Below are 17,615 nucleotides of genomic sequence, written 5' to 3'. Positions count from 1 at the left end.
CCTCCAAAAGAAAAAGCCACCTGCAACATATAACATGTAAAGTCCTGATGGGTACCCTGGTGATCACATGGCCTGCCAACACATTTATACTTCATACCAGCTGCTGCTAGCCCAGGCAAAGCAAAATTCAAACTTTGAAGTACAGCTAATACTTAACAGGCATCACTTCCACACCATCATAGAGTCAAAAATGGCGGGTTAAACCAGCATACACCAGAACTCCATCTGTACTTTTTGTTAAATGTGATTTCAAAACTGAAGGAGATTGGAGGTCCTTTGAAGGGTTTAAAAACCAATCGGAGAGGGACAAGACAGCAGTTTCACAACACACTGGTTGGATTAATAAAACAGAAAACTAGAGCAGAGGTTTGGATAAGTATTCTCCAAAGGTGTGTGTGTTAGAGGCTTGGCCCTGCACCGGGGTAGCCCTGGGCAGTGGAGGAATCTTAGGAGATGAAGTCCAGGAAGATGAAGTTAGGTCAGCAGGTGCAAGACCTAGAGGGAAATTTGCTTCTTACACTTTCTCTTTGTTTCCCAGCCACCAGGAGGTGAACAGATGTCCTCACATTCTCACTTCAATATCCTATATGAACTGTCACAGGCCCAAAGGAACAGGAACAGGTGACATCCAAGCAAAAGTCAAACTTTCTAACTGAAGGCTAGATAATACAAGTAGCATCTATTAGGAAGTGTGTGTGTGTGTGTGTGTGTGTGTGTGTGTGTGTGTGTACAAAGCATTTCTCATCTTCCCAGGAGAACTTCAATACTAGAAAAGGCTTTTCAAGGTAGGAGTGGAGGGAGCCCACTGTGGATGTAGACATGGGGGACTATGATAGAGAAGCAACAGGAACCCCAAGCATGGTCTACAGCAAAGCTACATCACTGAACCTAAGACTATTTTCTTCTTGTAAGTTCAGAAATGTAGCTTACATTTGCTTTAAAACAAAAATATAAAAGCAAGAACCAAACAGAGTTGTCTTAAGGATCTAAAAGAGTAAAGCAAATGATAACTTTAATCTCAGGAAGTTATCCCAACATGTATTAATCTCATTATGAAAAGGAACACATGTAGCTGGGCAGTGGTGGCGCACGCCTTTAATCCCAGCACTTGGGAGGCAGAGGCAGGCGGATTTCTGAGTTCGAGGCCAGCCTGGTCTACAGAGTGAGTTCCAGGACAGCCAGGGCTACACAGAGAAATCCTGTCTCAAAAAGAAAAAAAAAAGTTTGTGCCATGAAAAGGAACACATAAAAACACACCCTGTAAAACCAAATAAGAAACAATAGAGTTCTATTTTTGGAGTCTCTTAAGTTATTGCTGCTCCGAAAATGAATTTTAATCATTTTAAGTTGTGTAAAAAACAGATTGTGCCTCGGCCTGACCAGACTTTCATTATAAAATCTATCAAAAGCCATCAGTGCTTTTAAAACTTGTTCTGCATTATTTCTGTACTAGATCCAGTGCTGTATTTTGAGGCGGATTTTCAAAATGTCATGTCTGCCGTGCACTCTTAGACTTCAAACGTGAACATGATCACTTTTATACTCTACAAACATCAAAGAAAATAAATAAATTGTGTGGTATTCGACAATCTTCAGATACTTTAAAGGACAGGGCAGAACTCGAGGCCCACATCAACAGTCTGCTTTAGTCCTAAGTGTTCAGCCATTTGCTAAGATCATGTGATCTTGTCACATTGATGACAGAGTCAGGAAGGCTCATCTCTTGGCTAACTTGCTACGGATAGCCTGCAGCGTGTGTTAGTGTGCACTGGTATCTGGAGCCTCGATTTTTCCCATCAATGAGCAACAGTGGCATTTTCCTGAAGTAGTCAATAATGTCCGATACAGACAGGAAGTCCTGGAAAAGTCAAATGGGGAGATAAGTTAGCAGTGGAATGGACAGTATGCATTTCATAATTATGTTTTTTCTTTAAACTGCATCAATTTGGGGAAATTAAGGGAAGAGTAAAATTTGTAAGGTATTTTAGAGTTTTTCTCCTCAATAGCCAACCAGCTGTAAGTAATAGATAGAAGTGTTAAGTTGGGCCAGAGAGGTGACTCAGTGGTTAAAGGCCTGATGACCTCAAGTCAATGCCCACAACCACATGGAGGAAGGACAGAACTTATATCTATATGTTGTACTCTTATCTCCACATATGTGCCATGGTGCACACAAAAGTTTTTTAGAAATAAAAAATGCTAACTCCTGTAGTGGCTCATTTACCCCAAATATTTCTATCATGATACCTGGTGGCTTAGTATTGGTCTCTGGTTTTTATTTCTTGAGTTTCTGAGTCCCCATGTCACCATAATCCAAACTATTAGGTGTAAGGAACCAGGAAGTCACATGGGTCATTCCTAGAGGTGAAGCCTTAGTACAGTGTAACCATTCCTTCCTTGTCACCTCTACACTCCATAACCTGGACCACCCAGTCTAGGGAGATTGGTCCCATTCATCCCCCTAGGTGTGATCAGAAGTCAAGTACCTAAGAAGGACTGTGTACTTGTTCTAGGACAAACTGCCCAGGTACCATCCTCCAAAGAAACTGGTATTTTCATGTTAGACCAAGAGAAATGTTGAAAGGTGACACTGCCTCTGGAGAGACTATGAAGCTCTGTCCATGGGGAGTAAGTGACCCAGACTTTTGACCAAAATTATGTTCCTTCCACTCAGCATTGCCACTGATGGAAAGTATCTGGATTGAAGTCATCAGTGAATTGTTCTCATTCTGTGGATATTTCATTCAGCTGGGTTTCTATGTGTAACCTTAGAAAATGTCTTAAGACATTACGTTTGTTAGTTTCCTCTACAAAAGCAGCCTAGTGGTTATCTTCACATCAAGAAATTGACTTGGCCAAAGAAGAGCATTTCTTTGGTAATATGGCTGGCCATCTTCACAGAGCCAAATGTCTCAGGTTAGCAAGAAATGTCCCACTTATCTCAATACTCACTAGACTAGATTTCTCTGCTTTCCCATATGGGATTTTAAATTAAAAGTTTTGTTATTGATGTGTGTGTGTGTGTGTGTGTGTGTGTGTGTGTGTGTGTGTGTTTGTCTGTAAATTCACTGTGTGCATGCAGGTGCCCACAGTAGCCAGAAGAGGGCACCAGATACCCTGGAACTGGACTTACAAGAGGTTGTGAGCCATCCAGTGTGGATCCTGGGACCAGAACCCCAATCTTCAACAAGAGTAGTAAGTGCTCTTAATTCTGAACCACCTCTCCAGCCCATCGGATGGTACTTTAAATAATATTTTATAGGGATAACATAATCTTACATTGAAATTATGTCAAAAGAAATCAAAATATAATATACTACCTTTGACACTCCCTGTGTATTTTAATGTGTATTTTTATTTTTATTTAAAGTGTATTTTAATGATTATTTTTTAATTATAATTTTAAAATTTAGACTTTGGGACCAGAGATAAAGTTCAGTGCTTGCACCTGACTGGTGTGCACAAGGACCTTGGTTCCTTCCTAAGCACCACAGATTACTCCTATGATGTTGGGTTATTTAGAATGAAAATCCAAGAAAGACACTAGTCAAGGGTAGTACTTTTCTTCTTTCCTTCCTCCTTCAACAGAAGCCTCGATAACATTGTTTAACAGCATAGTTGCCAAAGAGCATGTAATTCAACTGCATAGCTGCCATACGGTATGGGATTTGGGCAACAAGTGAAGATTGGAGTCCTTACCTCTTTTCCTCGAAGTCCCGTGCCTAACAAGTAGACTTGACTTTCCTCCTGGTAACGGATCTGGATGTTGTACACTTTGTCTTTGTACAACACCATGAGGACATATGGATTGTTTATTGTCTTCTTAGAGCTGTCTCTAACCAGGAAGGTGCCATCCTAAAGGAACGAGTGCTTGCTATTAATGGGGGCAATGAAAGTCAGTCCTGTACTGTGTTAGAAACAAGCCTCTAGGGACCTGCAAAGCTGTCACTGTATCTGGTGACATTGAGTTCTCCTCATAGCTGGGAATCCCAGGTACCTGGATCTTTTGATTATTCAAAAAAGACAACTGAGATATATCTGAACCTTTTGAGTTAATGTCTTTGAAGTGTCTTAACATAAAGTACTTTTTCAGTAATAAAAACCAACGATCAGTAAGTAAGTGGATGAAGGGCCATAAGAAATAAGGTGGCGCACTTCCTGTGTACCTACTCACGTCTGTTGATTGGCTAGCCTTCCCTTTTCACATTCCCATGCAGAACACAACATTTGACTGTAAGATGGACACCCCTTTACCCCACCCCTGTACAACAGTGAATATGGACTTTCTATATTCTTGTTCCCCTTCCCCCCTGGTACTTCCAGAGCATGTGATTTGTTCTGTTCTCTAAATTTTCAAACAAGAATAACTGCAAGGTAATGTAGCATGACAAAGACCTAATATTAAAATAGAGCTAATTAGTAAGACCATGTAAATCACTCCTTCCTCTATGTACTTAATTAGAACAGGTTTTAAATAGCTATCAATATTCAATAACAACATTCCTTTTCTCCTTTTGTTCCGAGTTAATTGAGCCAGTCAGAACGTAACTAGTAAAAGAACTTCCCACTGGACCTGTAAATCAGAGGTTTGGCTTGAATTCAGAGTCACCTGGAGAGTCTGAAGACTCCCTCGGCCCACACTGCACTCCCACTTATAAAAAAAAAAGAAAAAAAAAACCTCTCCTCCAGGTGATCAAATCTGCTGAGAAGACTGAAATGGTTGCTGTAGCTTTAACAGTGTGAAAGATGAAGAGTTAATGTTCTCCCATCTCTGATCAAGAGACAAGGTTATGGGTCAGTACTGGACCTGCTTAAGACTTTATCATTTCAAAAGACTAGCTAGAAATTTCTGGAAGGCTTTGCAGCTATGCCTTTAACATGAGTCTTTCTCGTGAACTTGGGTGATAACTCAGTGTTAAGAGGAAGATGAACTAATAAGATTTCTGAAATGTTACATGATTTGTTTGACAACCCCTCAAAAGAGATACATCATTCATTAATTCATTCATGAAACTGGCTAATATGTGCCAATGGATACATGATTACTCTAATTTAGGATTTTTGCTAAACAAGTAATGGCTGCTCAGAGAAAGAGTTCTATGGATGCTAGAGGATAGGATGGTAGCACTTATGGGTCTTAAAGGAACAGTGCCTGACAGTGGGAACACTGGCTGGCTCACACTTGAGACCCAGTGAGTCAACAGCCTTTCTCTCCCTCCACTAGTATTGATAACTGCATGACAATAAATGGTAGAACAGTACCTGGTTTATCTTCCTAAGAGCAGCTTCTGCCTCTGGTCGGGTGATATAAGAAACGTACCACTCTTCATTTAAGGGAGTCTACAAATAAGAAAAATTTTAAAAGCACTTTAAGTTCTGTAGTTATATAAACAAAGAGAAAAGGAACAAAAAACAACTAATAATTCCCATAAGTCACCACCTCAGTTCTCTGAGGTTTGAAAGAATTGTTTTCTTAACCAGAATCACTTAGAAGGGCTACACGGAAGGCATTTTGTGTGAACTGCTTCCTTTGATGCCACTGACTGCAAAGGCATTTGTGAAGGAGCCGCTTATATAGTGGAACCTTTCATTCCGCTTATTATATCACAGGAACATACTTAGTGAAAAAATCTGTCCTACTGGAGCAGCTAAGAGACTTTCTTTTTCAAGGCTATAAACCAAGAAACAGATAGAAAAAAATGGGATTATGTTTCTCATTTCTTAATGCCTCTGGAAAGCTGTAAGAGAACAGGAAAGGAAACATTAGTTCTTATCTATTCCCTTTAGTTTTGGTTTATTGTGTGTGATGCAGGGATCCAGGACGGGGCCTCACACACTCCCAGGCAAGGGTCTGACCGATGAGCGACACAGATGCTCTTTTAATTAAAAGGCAACAACAAAACTCTAACAGAAGACACAGATACAGCAGAACAGCCAACTAGTGTTTCTTAAAGTCCCTGTGCTAGAAAAAAGGCAAACTAATTAGAAACAGCTGTATACCTCTTCTTCCCCAGGAGATGGAGGCTGAGGCCTGTTTGGAACCGGCAAAGGTAAGTTTCTGACTTCACTTCTGAGAGGTGGCCTGTTGCTGGGACCTTTGAAGCAAAGTATTTTGAAGATTAATTTACAATCAGCCATTGTTTTCATGTCTCATAAAGTATCCATCACAGATGTCTCCATAAAGTCATTCATTTTTCAAGAATAAGAGGTTGGAAAATTAATTTCTGTCTCTTTAAAGCTACAAGGGCTGCTTGGGCAGTGTTCTGTACCATGCTGTGGAAACTTGGAGAGAAGAGACCTCAACATTTCAGTGATCCCCTAAACATGCAAACAATATCATGTGATCCCCTAAACATGCAAACAATATCATGTGATCCCCTAAACATGCATACACTATCATGTGTGCCCCTAAACATGGATATAAAATCATGTGGATCCTTAAACATGCCTACATCAATGTGGGCCCCTAAACATGCATACATCATCATGTGATCCCCCTAACATGCATACATCATCGTGTGATCCCCTAAACATGCATACATCATCACGTGATCCCCTAAACATGCATACATCATCATGTGATCCCCTTAACATGCATACATCATCATGTGATCCCCTTAACATGCACACATCATCGTGTGATCCCCTTAACATGCATACATCATCGTGTGATCCCCTTAACATGCAAACATCATCGTGTGATCCCCTTAACATGCACACATCATCATGTGATCCCCTTAACATGCATACATCATCATGTGATCCCCTTAACATGCACACATCATCATGTGATCCCCTAAACATGCACACATCATCATGTGATCCCCTTAACATGCATACATCATCGTGTGATCCCCTTAACATGCATACAACATCATGTGATCCCCTTAACATGCATACATCATCATGTGATCCCCTAAACATGCATACATCATCATGTGATCCCCTTAACATGCATACATCATCGTGTGATCCCCTTAACATGCACACATCATCATGTGATCCCCTAAACATGCATACATCATCGTGTGATCCCCTAAACATGCATACAACATCACATGATCCCCTTAACATGCAAACATCATCACGTGGGCCTGAATTTAAGAACAGCTACAGTTGTTTTACTGTGTGCCTCAGTAAGAACCTGCAAGAAGCAGACCCTTCGTAGCCTGCCATACCAGCGTACATGGACACTTTCCCAACAGCTTGCATTGGCAGCAGTGAAGAGATAATTATGCTCTCAGTTCACAGAGAGAAAGGAAGTGCTTTGAGACTAGTGTTAGGTTTAGAGCCAATGTTTGCTGAGATTTTTCTGTTTGTTTTGATTCTGCAGCTTCCTAAGATATAGAACTGTTGGCTTAAAGGACAAACTATCTGCTCAGCCAGGAGCTTGACCCAGAGCCTATGCTTCCTTTATTCTAAGATCCTCTGTTCTTGCATAGAGTTAACTTAAAGTTTAGAGGAAGGTTCCTCAGCTTGGAAAATGATTGACCATGTTGACTGTGAGTGTCATGTCAGTTTCTGTGTCAGGCCAGCTGAAAAGAACTGAAAGGTCTTGTTATCTCAGTTGTTCTCTCATTCTTCTCTCATTCATTCATTCATTCATTCGTTTGACAATATTAATTCATTCGTTCATTTGACAAATGTTTGCTTAACATGACTCTATCTAGGCTTAAATAAGGCACTTTCTGTATGCTGTTTAATCTTCAGGGCCATGTGACCAGTACTGAGTTTCTTTTGCATGTGAAGCTTAGAGAGTCTGAGCAGATTCCATGCAGCAGCAGCGGAGGTGGCAGGGCCAAGACTGAAGGCCTTTGTTTCCCAAACTTTACCTTGCCTAAGTATGAAGCCCCAGAGCACTGTACCAGGAGTCCCTGGAATCCTCATGCATCAAAGCACCTCAGGTGCCCCTGCACCAGGATCCACTGAGGAAAGGAGGCCCATCTATAAAGAGATGAGGACTCCTGGGTTAGTTCTTCAAGGTTGTCTGAGATGGTCTTCTCTGTGAATAGGGAAACCTGGGTCTGAGCTGCTAGCACCTGCTTTCTCTAGGTTCTCAATGCCCAATTAAAATACCTAGAGTTTGCTGAATGAACTCCAACACTATAGAAGAATAATAGAACTAAGTCTTATATTGCACACAGTTTCTGTGCCCCATGGTCAGCAGCACAGAGCCACAATCTGCATACAGGACATGAGCACATACATGTTTTTTTTTTCAGTCAGCTTGATATCTGGGTCTTCATCTCACCAAGTTTTGATGTCTTTTGAACAACACATGGTAGAATACTTCCTGGGGTTGGAGAATCCCATGAAAGAGACAGAGGACAAGATGTCTGGCTGGCAGTCTTGAGGTTTAAAAAGCATGATTTCTGACTAAGGTAGTGTTCTAAAAAATTAACTGCATGTATACAAAATTCCCATAACCAACTCAAAATCCAGTGTGTCTTGCTTTGTGAGATGCTGCCTTAAATGAAGTGTCTGGAATCTCGGTGCATATAAGGGTCAAGCAAATAGCATACATGTGCTGTTAAAGACAGCAGGCTTGAAGGACTGAGAAAAGTTGGCGTGAGTAGACAACTGGACCCCACATGGTAAAAAAAAAGATACTGGAACCTCGACTTTGAGCTCTAGCATCTGCCACTGTGTCAGCAGTGGGCTCTCACACAGGGAATGATGTACCCAGTGGGAATGATGCTTGTATAACATAGATGTTACACAAGCTGTAGATCAAACATACTGTCATTTTATATTTAAAATCTACTTCGGCATATGGACAATGTCTTTTTTTTCCTTTTCCTTTATTCATCTCTCACACACTCCATCCTGACTGCAGTTTCCCCTCCCTCCACTCCTCACAGTCTCTCCCCATACTTCCTGTCTCCCCCAGATCTACTCCTCTTCTGTCTCCCTTCAGAAAAGAGTAGTCCTCCAGTGATATCATCTGAACTCAGCATAACAAGATGCAGTAATACTTGGCACAAACCTTCATATCAAGGCTGGACAAGGCAACTCAGTATGTCAAAACGGCCCCAAGACCAAGCAAACGAGTCAGAGATGCCCCACTCTCACTGTTAGGAGTCCCACAAAAAGTCCAAGCTAAAAAACCATAATATATATGTAGAGGACCTAGAACCTAGCATAGAACCATGTAGAATCCATGTTTGCCGATTCAGTCTCACTGAGCCCCTATGAGTTCTGCTTAGTTGATTCTGGGAGCTATGTTCTACGTGTCAGAGAAGCTTCCTAACAGGAACAGATGCACAGACCCATAGCCAAACATAGACCATGGTGTTTTTTTTTTTAAATGTCTGTTCTTCACCATAGTGTTAACATTTTAAGTCAATATTTAAGTCCTGAGTGATTTTGCTTTAAAGGTTGTATTTTTAACTTTTCTTGGAAAACAAGTCAGAGAATCTGGCAGTAGTAGGCCAGTTTCCAGGCATGACAGAGATCTCCTTATTTTAACACGCATTCATTCAGCAAGAATTTTAAATGTTACATGTGCAGGTCTCTTGCTTTAAAATCATCTCAGGGCAGCCCTGTCTCATGGACCAAGAGCATCAACTTGCTAGAAATGCTAAGTCTCAGGTAACAATCAGGCCTCCTGGGGTAGATCCAGGTTTGAACAAGATTCCCAGGCATCTGTGTGCATACTGAATGTTGGGAACACTCACAGCAAACAGCCAGTGGCAGTATTGTTGGAAATGGAAAGCCTCTGGCTTCTTTTACTGAGTCAGAAACTTTTGCTGTTTTTCTGAGATGTGATCTCATGTAGCCCAGACTGGCTGAAAATTTGCTCTCTAGCTTAAGTTGGATGTAAAGTCTTATTCACCTCCCATGGCCCAAGATCACAAGTATGAGCTGCCATATTTGGCTTGATTCAGAATCTCTGAGTTTGGGTTATTATAATCTATATTTTCAATATGATTCCCAGTTCACAACCTGAGAGCAGACTCATCACTGAAACCACAAGGAAGCTAACACTGCTTCAGCTCCCTATTGAACCATCAGGGACCTAGCTCTGGGTGGGAAGATGAGGGATAAAGCTAGCCTTTTGGTGAGTGTGTGTGTGTGTGTGTGTGTGTGTGTGTGTGTGTGATATTTTATGTAGTGTTTCCTTCCAATAGCCCTTGGTAACTTGCAGACATTGAATTAAGTGTTAAAATGAAGAAGGCATTACTTTTAGGAAACAGCCTTTGCTGAAAGGCTTTGAGACACATTACACTATAACCCCATGGACATGTTGTGAGGCAAAGGCCACAAGTGTACAAACCTTGAGAGAAGTATGGCGGCAGGGAGGCACTCTGCTGAAAGCCAACGTTACTGTAGAAACAGATAAAAGAACAAGCTGTAAATTGGGTTAGGGTGATGGGACCCAAATGTGTAGTTGGGTTACAGAAGCCAGGCTGTAGATGCCTCTTGCTTTGTCATTGCTGACCTCCACACCCCCTGGCATCATGGAAGAGGGGCCAAGGAGGAAATTATCTGATATACTGGTGTCCCAAGATGAGCTAACTCTAATAAGTTTCACGAGCCAAAGGCAAACAATAAACATAAAGCTTGTGAACTAAATGCATAAATTACTTATTAAATGGGGCTGTGGTTTGGGGCCTTTGAGTCTATAAAATGGACAAGAAGGAGGACACTCTGATGGGCATGCTTGGGAATGTGAATCCCCAGGAGTTGCTGGTCTGCAGAGAGAACGCGTGAGTCAGGAAGGAGGAAGAAACCACCAGGTACTGCTGCATCAGAGTAACAACATTTGCAAGGATGGGAAAGGAAATCTACAGAAACCCTGGAATGCTACCTGTTCCCTCTATGCTAAGCACTAACACCAACCATTAGCCCAAACAGTACAAGTCTGCTCTGCACACCTAATCTTGTTAACATTTTTCAGGAATGACAGACAGACAGGGTTAGAGCCGTGTGTGGGATAACACGAATTATTGGACAAAGCAGTAGAGAAAACCAGAGGGAGAAGTGAATGGAAAAAAATTGAAGTCATGGAGACCCTGAGCAAAGGGAAGACTTTAGGAATTTCCCCAGAGAGTTGTCAGGGGTGGACAGGTCATGCCATTGGTTCTGCTTTCTACAATCTGCAGGGTGAGCAGTTGGCTTATTTTGAATACTAAAGCAGTTGGTGGGCCAGTGGGCCAGGGTGCTGGGGAGCAGCTAAAGTGGCCTATTGGTTCTCCTGGGTAGGGTAGGGATGATCTGGATGTTTCTTGTTATTCTAGCCATGGCTTTGCTTCTGATTCTGGTCTTATTATGATTGAGAAATCATCATCATCATCATCATCATCATCCTTCTGAGGACAGCCCTGAGCATGGTTGCTTGGCCTCCAACAGGGGCAAGGCACATTCTCTGTTTCCCCATCTAAGATGGAAGACGGACTCCAAGAACTACAGTTAACTTGGTTTCTAAATGTTGTTTGTTTGAAATGAGCAACTGAAAACGTCCTCCATGAGTCCATTCCCTGGGACAACCGTGGAACAAGTCAGCTCCCACTCCCCTCAAACTCACAAACTCAGAGAACAGCCAGTCGCTCAGGTTGTCTGCCAGTTTCATTTTGCTTGTTCCCTTAGACAGCTCTGCACAACAGCTCATGTCCCTCAAGCTGCCTGGCATTTGCCATAGCTCAGCTGCACTGGTTGGCTGTAACTGTTAGCTTGACACAACCTAGGGTCTCCTGGGAAGACAGTCTCAACTGAAGAATTATCTAGAGCACACTGGCCTGTGGGTGGATCTGTGGGGAATTGCCTTGCTGGTTACTTGGGGTAGGAGGATTCAGCCCACTGTAAGTATACACTTTCTGGGCCAGGACCTGAACTGTATATGAATAAACAAAGCCAGCCGGCAAAAACAAAAGCAAGCAGGCAGTATGGATGCACTCATTTCTCTGTCCTCTGGACTGTGAGTATGATGTGACTAACTATTTGAGTTCATGCATCGGCTTTCCTGACGTGTTGGACTATAACAGTGGTTCTCAACCTTATTAATATTGCAACCCTTTAATACAGTTCCGCATGATGTGATGACCAGCAACTATAAAATTATCTCACTACTATTTCAAAAGTGTAATTTCACTACTCTTATGAATCATAATGTAAATATCTGATATTCAGGATAGCTGATATGTGAACCCCCCACCCCCAAAGAGGTGGAGACCCAAAGGTTGAGAAGCACTGGATAGAACCTTAAATTGTAAAAGAAAACAAAGCCTTCCTCCCCTGCATTTCTGTCCACCAGAGTTCTTGTAACAGAGACAGACATGAAGCTAGACACAAGCCACCAGGTGCTATGCTTAGCTAGAGCTGAGTGGCATAGCCACCAACCTTTCTGAGAAGGCTCCCGGCATGTTAGGCAACGGGAATGTGTTCTTGGGGCTTGGCTTGGCAGATCTCGAAGGGAATGTGTTGGAGCTCATAGAAGGTAGTGATGGCTGAGGCAAAGGTCTCTGATGCACTGTGAGGGGAGAGAAAAAATGAGTAGTCAGAATTCAAATCCAGAGACATTTAGAGTACTTCCCCAACTTAAACTAAACCCAGATGATATGACGGGAGAGACAAAAATCCAAAAGATCATGTTTAATTAGCAAATGGTAGGAAGATAACCTACTTCATGGTTTTTCTAGATAATTTGCCACCTTGGAATCACTTGAAATTTCTATTGTTCTGAATAGTGAATTTTTTTTCCACAGTGAAAGCAAGACAGTTTACTTTTGTTTCAGCAATGAATAGTGAAATTTTAATTTTATTTTTGAAGTGTTCATTTGGCAGAAAATCGTTAATGGGAAACCTTATAAATTTTAGAGATTATTTACAACTTTTATTTTGTTTTTCTTAAAGCCAAAACCATATGCTATGTTGTTCATTTGCAGTTCATCCAATTCTGTATCTACAATGTTAGAGGGTATAAATATGAGAAAAATGTCTATCAAAACATATATGCACTTTTCTGTGCAGTTAGGTATTCTGATTTATCATATATAAACTTAAGTTCTCCTTGGTAAACCAACCAAGAAATTCCTTTTACTAAAGCCATGAGGTGTAGCAATTGGTATATGTCTGTTTATGTTAATTGACATGTGAGGTTCCATACTCAATAATTCTATTTAAATAGAAGGTCAGAAAAGTGAGGGACTGGGAGCTTTAAGAATGAGAATGGGTCATAAGAAAGATCTGTAGACATACCATCATCTTCATCCTGCAAAGGAAAAATAATGAAATATATTAACTTAGCATCACAGTCCCATTTCTAATTAGTCATTCCTCAGTCAAAAACTGTGTCTGGTTCTTTCTTTAACGGTTATAGCTTTTCATAATAGATACATTGTGGAGAATTTTCTAGAGCTTTCCTCTCTTCATAATCTAGCTAGAACGTGCTAAGTGGCTTACGGTTTTTCTAACATTCATAATCATCCAAAGACATCCCAGCCTGAGATTCTCCTCAAATGCCCAGCTTGACAGAGGTTCTGAGGCTCCTGAAGGACTCAGATGTAACAACATTTACAATTGTCATGATGTTTCCAAGAGACTGATATTTCAGTAATTTTCTCTGGTAGCTCTAAGGATAGAATGACTACCCAGTGCAATACAAATAGTACTCGTGCTTCAGAGCATTTGCCGTGGAGAGCAGGAAAAGGTTCACACCCCCGAACCTGCCTGACCCAAACCTCCAGCCTCTTCCTGCCTCTCCTTTGCAGTATTCGCCCCTCATGTATTCATAGTACCCTGTTATTAAGTACTGTTACTAAGTACTGCTTTATAAAGCTTTCTGCCATCAGTTCTACACCAGTCAGAATCACTCATCTCAAAAGACTGAGAGTCTTAACAAAGAGCCACACAAATAAACAGAGTGCCACTGCTCTCCTGTTCCAAGGCCATGTCCTTTCTGGCTCAGGAAATCACAACCCTAGATTCTCAGGCGGAGAATCAGTCCAACAGAGACTGGGTGCCTCAGGGATGTGATGTCAGCCTCAGTGTCCATCTTTCACTCTGTTCCTATGTCTCCGTAGCAAGTTGCTGCCCTGATGGCTTGGGACCGCTCATAGCCATCTCCTCCCTCTTCCTAAGACATTTCTGGGACTGGAATGGAAGTGGAGCTACCCTAGTCCGTGTTCTCTGCATCATTCAAGGACTTTACAGCTCTCATTGCTCTTAAGGAGTCACCCTTGGCTCTGATCCACAGAACTCCTTGTCTTCAATTAGCCCACAGACACCATTCCACGATGGTGTGCAGTTATGCCTGTGAGATGGTGGGGTATCTATCTCCATAATATTTCAACAATACAGCACCTAACAAAGACCTACAGACCTATCTCCATAGTATTTCAACAAATACATCATCTAATATAGTGCAACAGAAATACCAGCCATTGATGGCCAAACATCTGATCAGAGGAAGGCGTCTGTGGTGGCCATCAATAAAAGCAAATGCGGGGACCAGCAAGATGGCCAAATGAGCAAAAGGCACATGTCACACAGAGCCTGACGACAATTCGAATCCACATAAGGGTAGAAAGAGAAATCCAATTGCACCAAATTGTCCTCTGGCCTCCATATACAGGCTGTGGCATATGTGCACACGACCCACCCTATGTAGAGATGTAATACTAAGAATAATAAATTTTAAAATACTTTAAAAGATCACAGAATACAGAGAATCCCAGACAGACCTATATTCAGATGGAAGGTATGTGAATTTACCGCCCCTATGACTTTGAGCCTATTATCACTCTGAGCCTTAGTTTCTCACATTAAGAGAGAGCGATATTATACATAGTCACTAAAATCAAATCATCTTCCTGACCCTTTCCTCTATTCCTGATCCTCACTCTCCTTGTTAATTACCCTTGGGGATGAGGCTGCAAGAAGCCAGCTACCCTGGACCTCTCAGAGGGCCAGGGGCTAGGCAATTCAGCCTGATGAACTCTGAGTAACAAGATGCAGAGGCTGGCATTTAACAGACCCTTTGTAGGTCTTGCTCTCATTACCTGACTTCAGTCGAGGGCAAAGCAGATGCAGTCCCACCTCCCCAGAGCCTACACTGGCTGTCCCCATGCCAAGCATTTATTAAATGACATTTCACACTTACATTGTCCCTTCTGTCTGGTCCCCTTCCATGCCTGAAATGAATTAGAGCAGAGACGTGAAGATCTTGAGTTTCAAAGAGCCAACCCCAGAATATAATTTCAGTAAATCGCATAAGGAGAAATAAAACCTACTGAGCCGTGGCCAAAGGGGAAGTTACGAATGCCAGCAGAAATGCTGAGGATGGGAGAGAAGGGAAATGTGGCCACTGGATGCCCTGTTATCATTGCGAGCTGAGCTAGGCAAACCTTTGTTCTACAGAGCTACTGTAGCAAATAATTGCACAATTATACACATATATACGTTTAGTCAGCTTTTAGGAGCTATTAAATTTCACTGAGTAGATGTTTTTCCAAGCAAATAAAAACATTTTCAGTAATATTCTTCTTTGCTGAGGTTTTAAACCAGCCACCACAGGACCTGCCCTTCAAGTAATAAGAAAACAGTTGGCAAAGGTCCCTGCTCTGGGCTTTTCCAATAGAGCCTTGGTGTTATTGGCACAGATGGACAGGCCAGTCTAACAGCTTTGACAATAGCTGTCTAAGGGCTGAAGAGGCATCTGTACTTCCTGGGAGAGAGGGAAAGAGAGGAGGTAGAGAGGGAGGGGAGGAGAGGGAGTAAGAGAGAGATGGGGAAAATAGGAGGAAGAGAGGGCAGGAGGGAGGCAAAGATGGATGGGTGGATAGAAGGAGGCAAGGATGGATGGGTAGATGGATGGAGGGAGGGAGAGAGTGAGGAAGGAAGAAGGATTTGTTGGGTAGCTAATGTCAGATGTTTTTCATGTTGTTCATCAGCTCTTGCCCTGTTTTGTTGAAAATTTTGATATTTTGGCCATTACGGTTGTTTTTCATGAATTTGGTTTTGTTAAATAATCCATTAAAATGTTATAAAAGTCAATGACTGGGGATTTTCTTGGCACACCGTGGGCCTTAGTCTTTACCGAATCCTCACAACAGCTAAGCCTTGGCAATGGTTGTGAATCTTCATAGACAGAAGAGATAATGAAACTCACTGTTCCCTCTCCAAGTAGCCGGGCTGGCCCAGAACCCGAGTACACTTGTGTCATTTGGTAAATAGACCATACATGATTTTATAGCGGAAGTAAAGCTGCTTGGGCAGAGCTCAGTCTCCTGTGGTTGTAAAAACGGTTGAGCAATAAGAAAGCAGCTAATGCAGGCCTAGAAGCAGCCCTCCCCTTCTCCTCTGCCATCCTTCCTCTCTGTTCTCTTATAAAATAAAGCAGGAGGTACGGCTCCTGTGTGCTGTTCAGGCTTCAGTCTGACAAGGTAGGGAAAGTCCAACAAAAACCAGGGAGACTGGCTTCAGACAAGGCCTCCCACAACGACCACGCTGCACTTCCCACTAAGTGCTTCTACTCGCCCCCTCCTCAGGTAGATTCCCATTCTCTTCACAGACCTCCGTGGTTCTCATCCAACCAAGGAAAGGAGCCCTCGACCTCCCAAGTACTGGAATTCAAAGGCCCGGCTCAGGCAGCACAGGACAGTCACCTTGGAACTGGTGGCTTCCTTGCTGTCAGGGGTCCGATTCTTTCATTTCTTTCGTGTCTGTCCATGGTTGGTGGCAAAGGAGGCTTTTGTATCTTGGGTAAATGCTCCCTGAGTGGGAAGAGAAAGGATTTATAAAAAGCCACTCTAATTGGGCAGAGGTCTACAGCAGAACTCTGGAGCTTGATAGAGTTCGACAGAGGCTTACCTTCCCAGTGGGGCCGAGGGCTGTAAGACATTAAGGAAGACATGGGTGGATCAGGTACTTTCCAAAGAGTCAGGACAAGATAAAAAAAAATCAAAAGAAAAAAAACTAAAATCATAAACAAACCAGAAAAGCAGCCTACCTTATCAGAAAATGTTGGTTTCTTTCCTGTAACCAAGAACAAGCAGAACATTAAATTTGGGACAGGCATGAAGTTAGGGTTGAAGAACAGATTCTGATGAAAACTGTGTCTGGGTCTCCAGGGGCAGACTGACTTTAACCAGGAGCTTCAAATCTGAAGGGTCTTTTGAGGAACACCTGATTTCATAGGCTTAAAACTACCACCTGGCTTGCGAAAATCTCATAGCTGTGCACATGCTAATGTCATTGTAAGGTCTGAGCTTCTTTACAACATGTGGCTTAGGGTAGTTGAGCATCAAATGGGTGAATGTCTTCTTGAGATTCTATGTCTCTTTCCTTGGCTTAAGCATCTGCTCTCTGGCTTATTTTGACTTTTGAAGTAAACCAGTGTGTCATGAAGGTGTAATTTTCCTCCAAATCTTGTGGTCCACTTGATATGATATAGACTTCCATTTGGTTTCTGGAAAAATGATTAACTCGGGAACAAGGTCTTTAAGAGATTGTCTGGGTGTGCCAAAACCACTTTAGTGGTGGTGGAGGTGTTTGTGGTGGTGGTAGTCAAGGGGATGGTAGTGGTCGAGGTAATGGTGTTGGTGGTCATGGTTGTGGTACTGGTCATCTTGGTGGTGGTGGTCATGGTTGTGGTCATCGTGGTAGCAATGGTGATA

At 42.2% G+C, this 17,615-nt stretch overlaps 1 protein-coding gene across 1 annotated transcript in view; it reads right to left on the bottom strand.

Moving 5' to 3' along the window:
- Window positions 1-1,286: 1,286 nt before the first annotated feature.
- The window catches only part of Lcp2 (lymphocyte cytosolic protein 2), a 46,288-nt gene continuing 29,959 nt past the window's right edge, over window positions 1,287-17,615 (bottom strand). Inside the window, exons 11-21 of the mRNA XM_028756476.1 lie at window positions 16,949-16,974; window positions 16,810-16,829; window positions 16,605-16,712; window positions 15,101-15,131; window positions 13,198-13,210; window positions 12,340-12,469; window positions 10,277-10,326; window positions 6,001-6,095; window positions 5,263-5,340; window positions 3,700-3,855; window positions 1,287-1,858 (exon numbers count right to left, since the gene is read on the bottom strand). Of these exons, the coding sequence (XP_028612309.1) occupies window positions 1,736-1,858; window positions 3,700-3,855; window positions 5,263-5,340; window positions 6,001-6,095; window positions 10,277-10,326; window positions 12,340-12,469; window positions 13,198-13,210; window positions 15,101-15,131; window positions 16,605-16,712; window positions 16,810-16,829; window positions 16,949-16,974 (830 nt within the window). The 3' untranslated portion in view covers window positions 1,287-1,735. The remainder of the gene's footprint in view (window positions 1,859-3,699; window positions 3,856-5,262; window positions 5,341-6,000; window positions 6,096-10,276; window positions 10,327-12,339; window positions 12,470-13,197; window positions 13,211-15,100; window positions 15,132-16,604; window positions 16,713-16,809; window positions 16,830-16,948; window positions 16,975-17,615) is intronic.

The sequence above is a fragment of the Grammomys surdaster genome, unplaced genomic scaffold (genome assembly GCF_004785775.1).
Source record: "Grammomys surdaster isolate TR1022 unplaced genomic scaffold, NIH_TR_1.0 126121, whole genome shotgun sequence".
Classification (NCBI taxonomy): Eukaryota; Metazoa; Chordata; class Mammalia; order Rodentia; family Muridae; genus Grammomys; species Grammomys surdaster.
The sequence above is the reverse complement of the archived record's forward strand: the minus strand, read 5'-3'. Positions and strand labels throughout refer to the sequence as shown.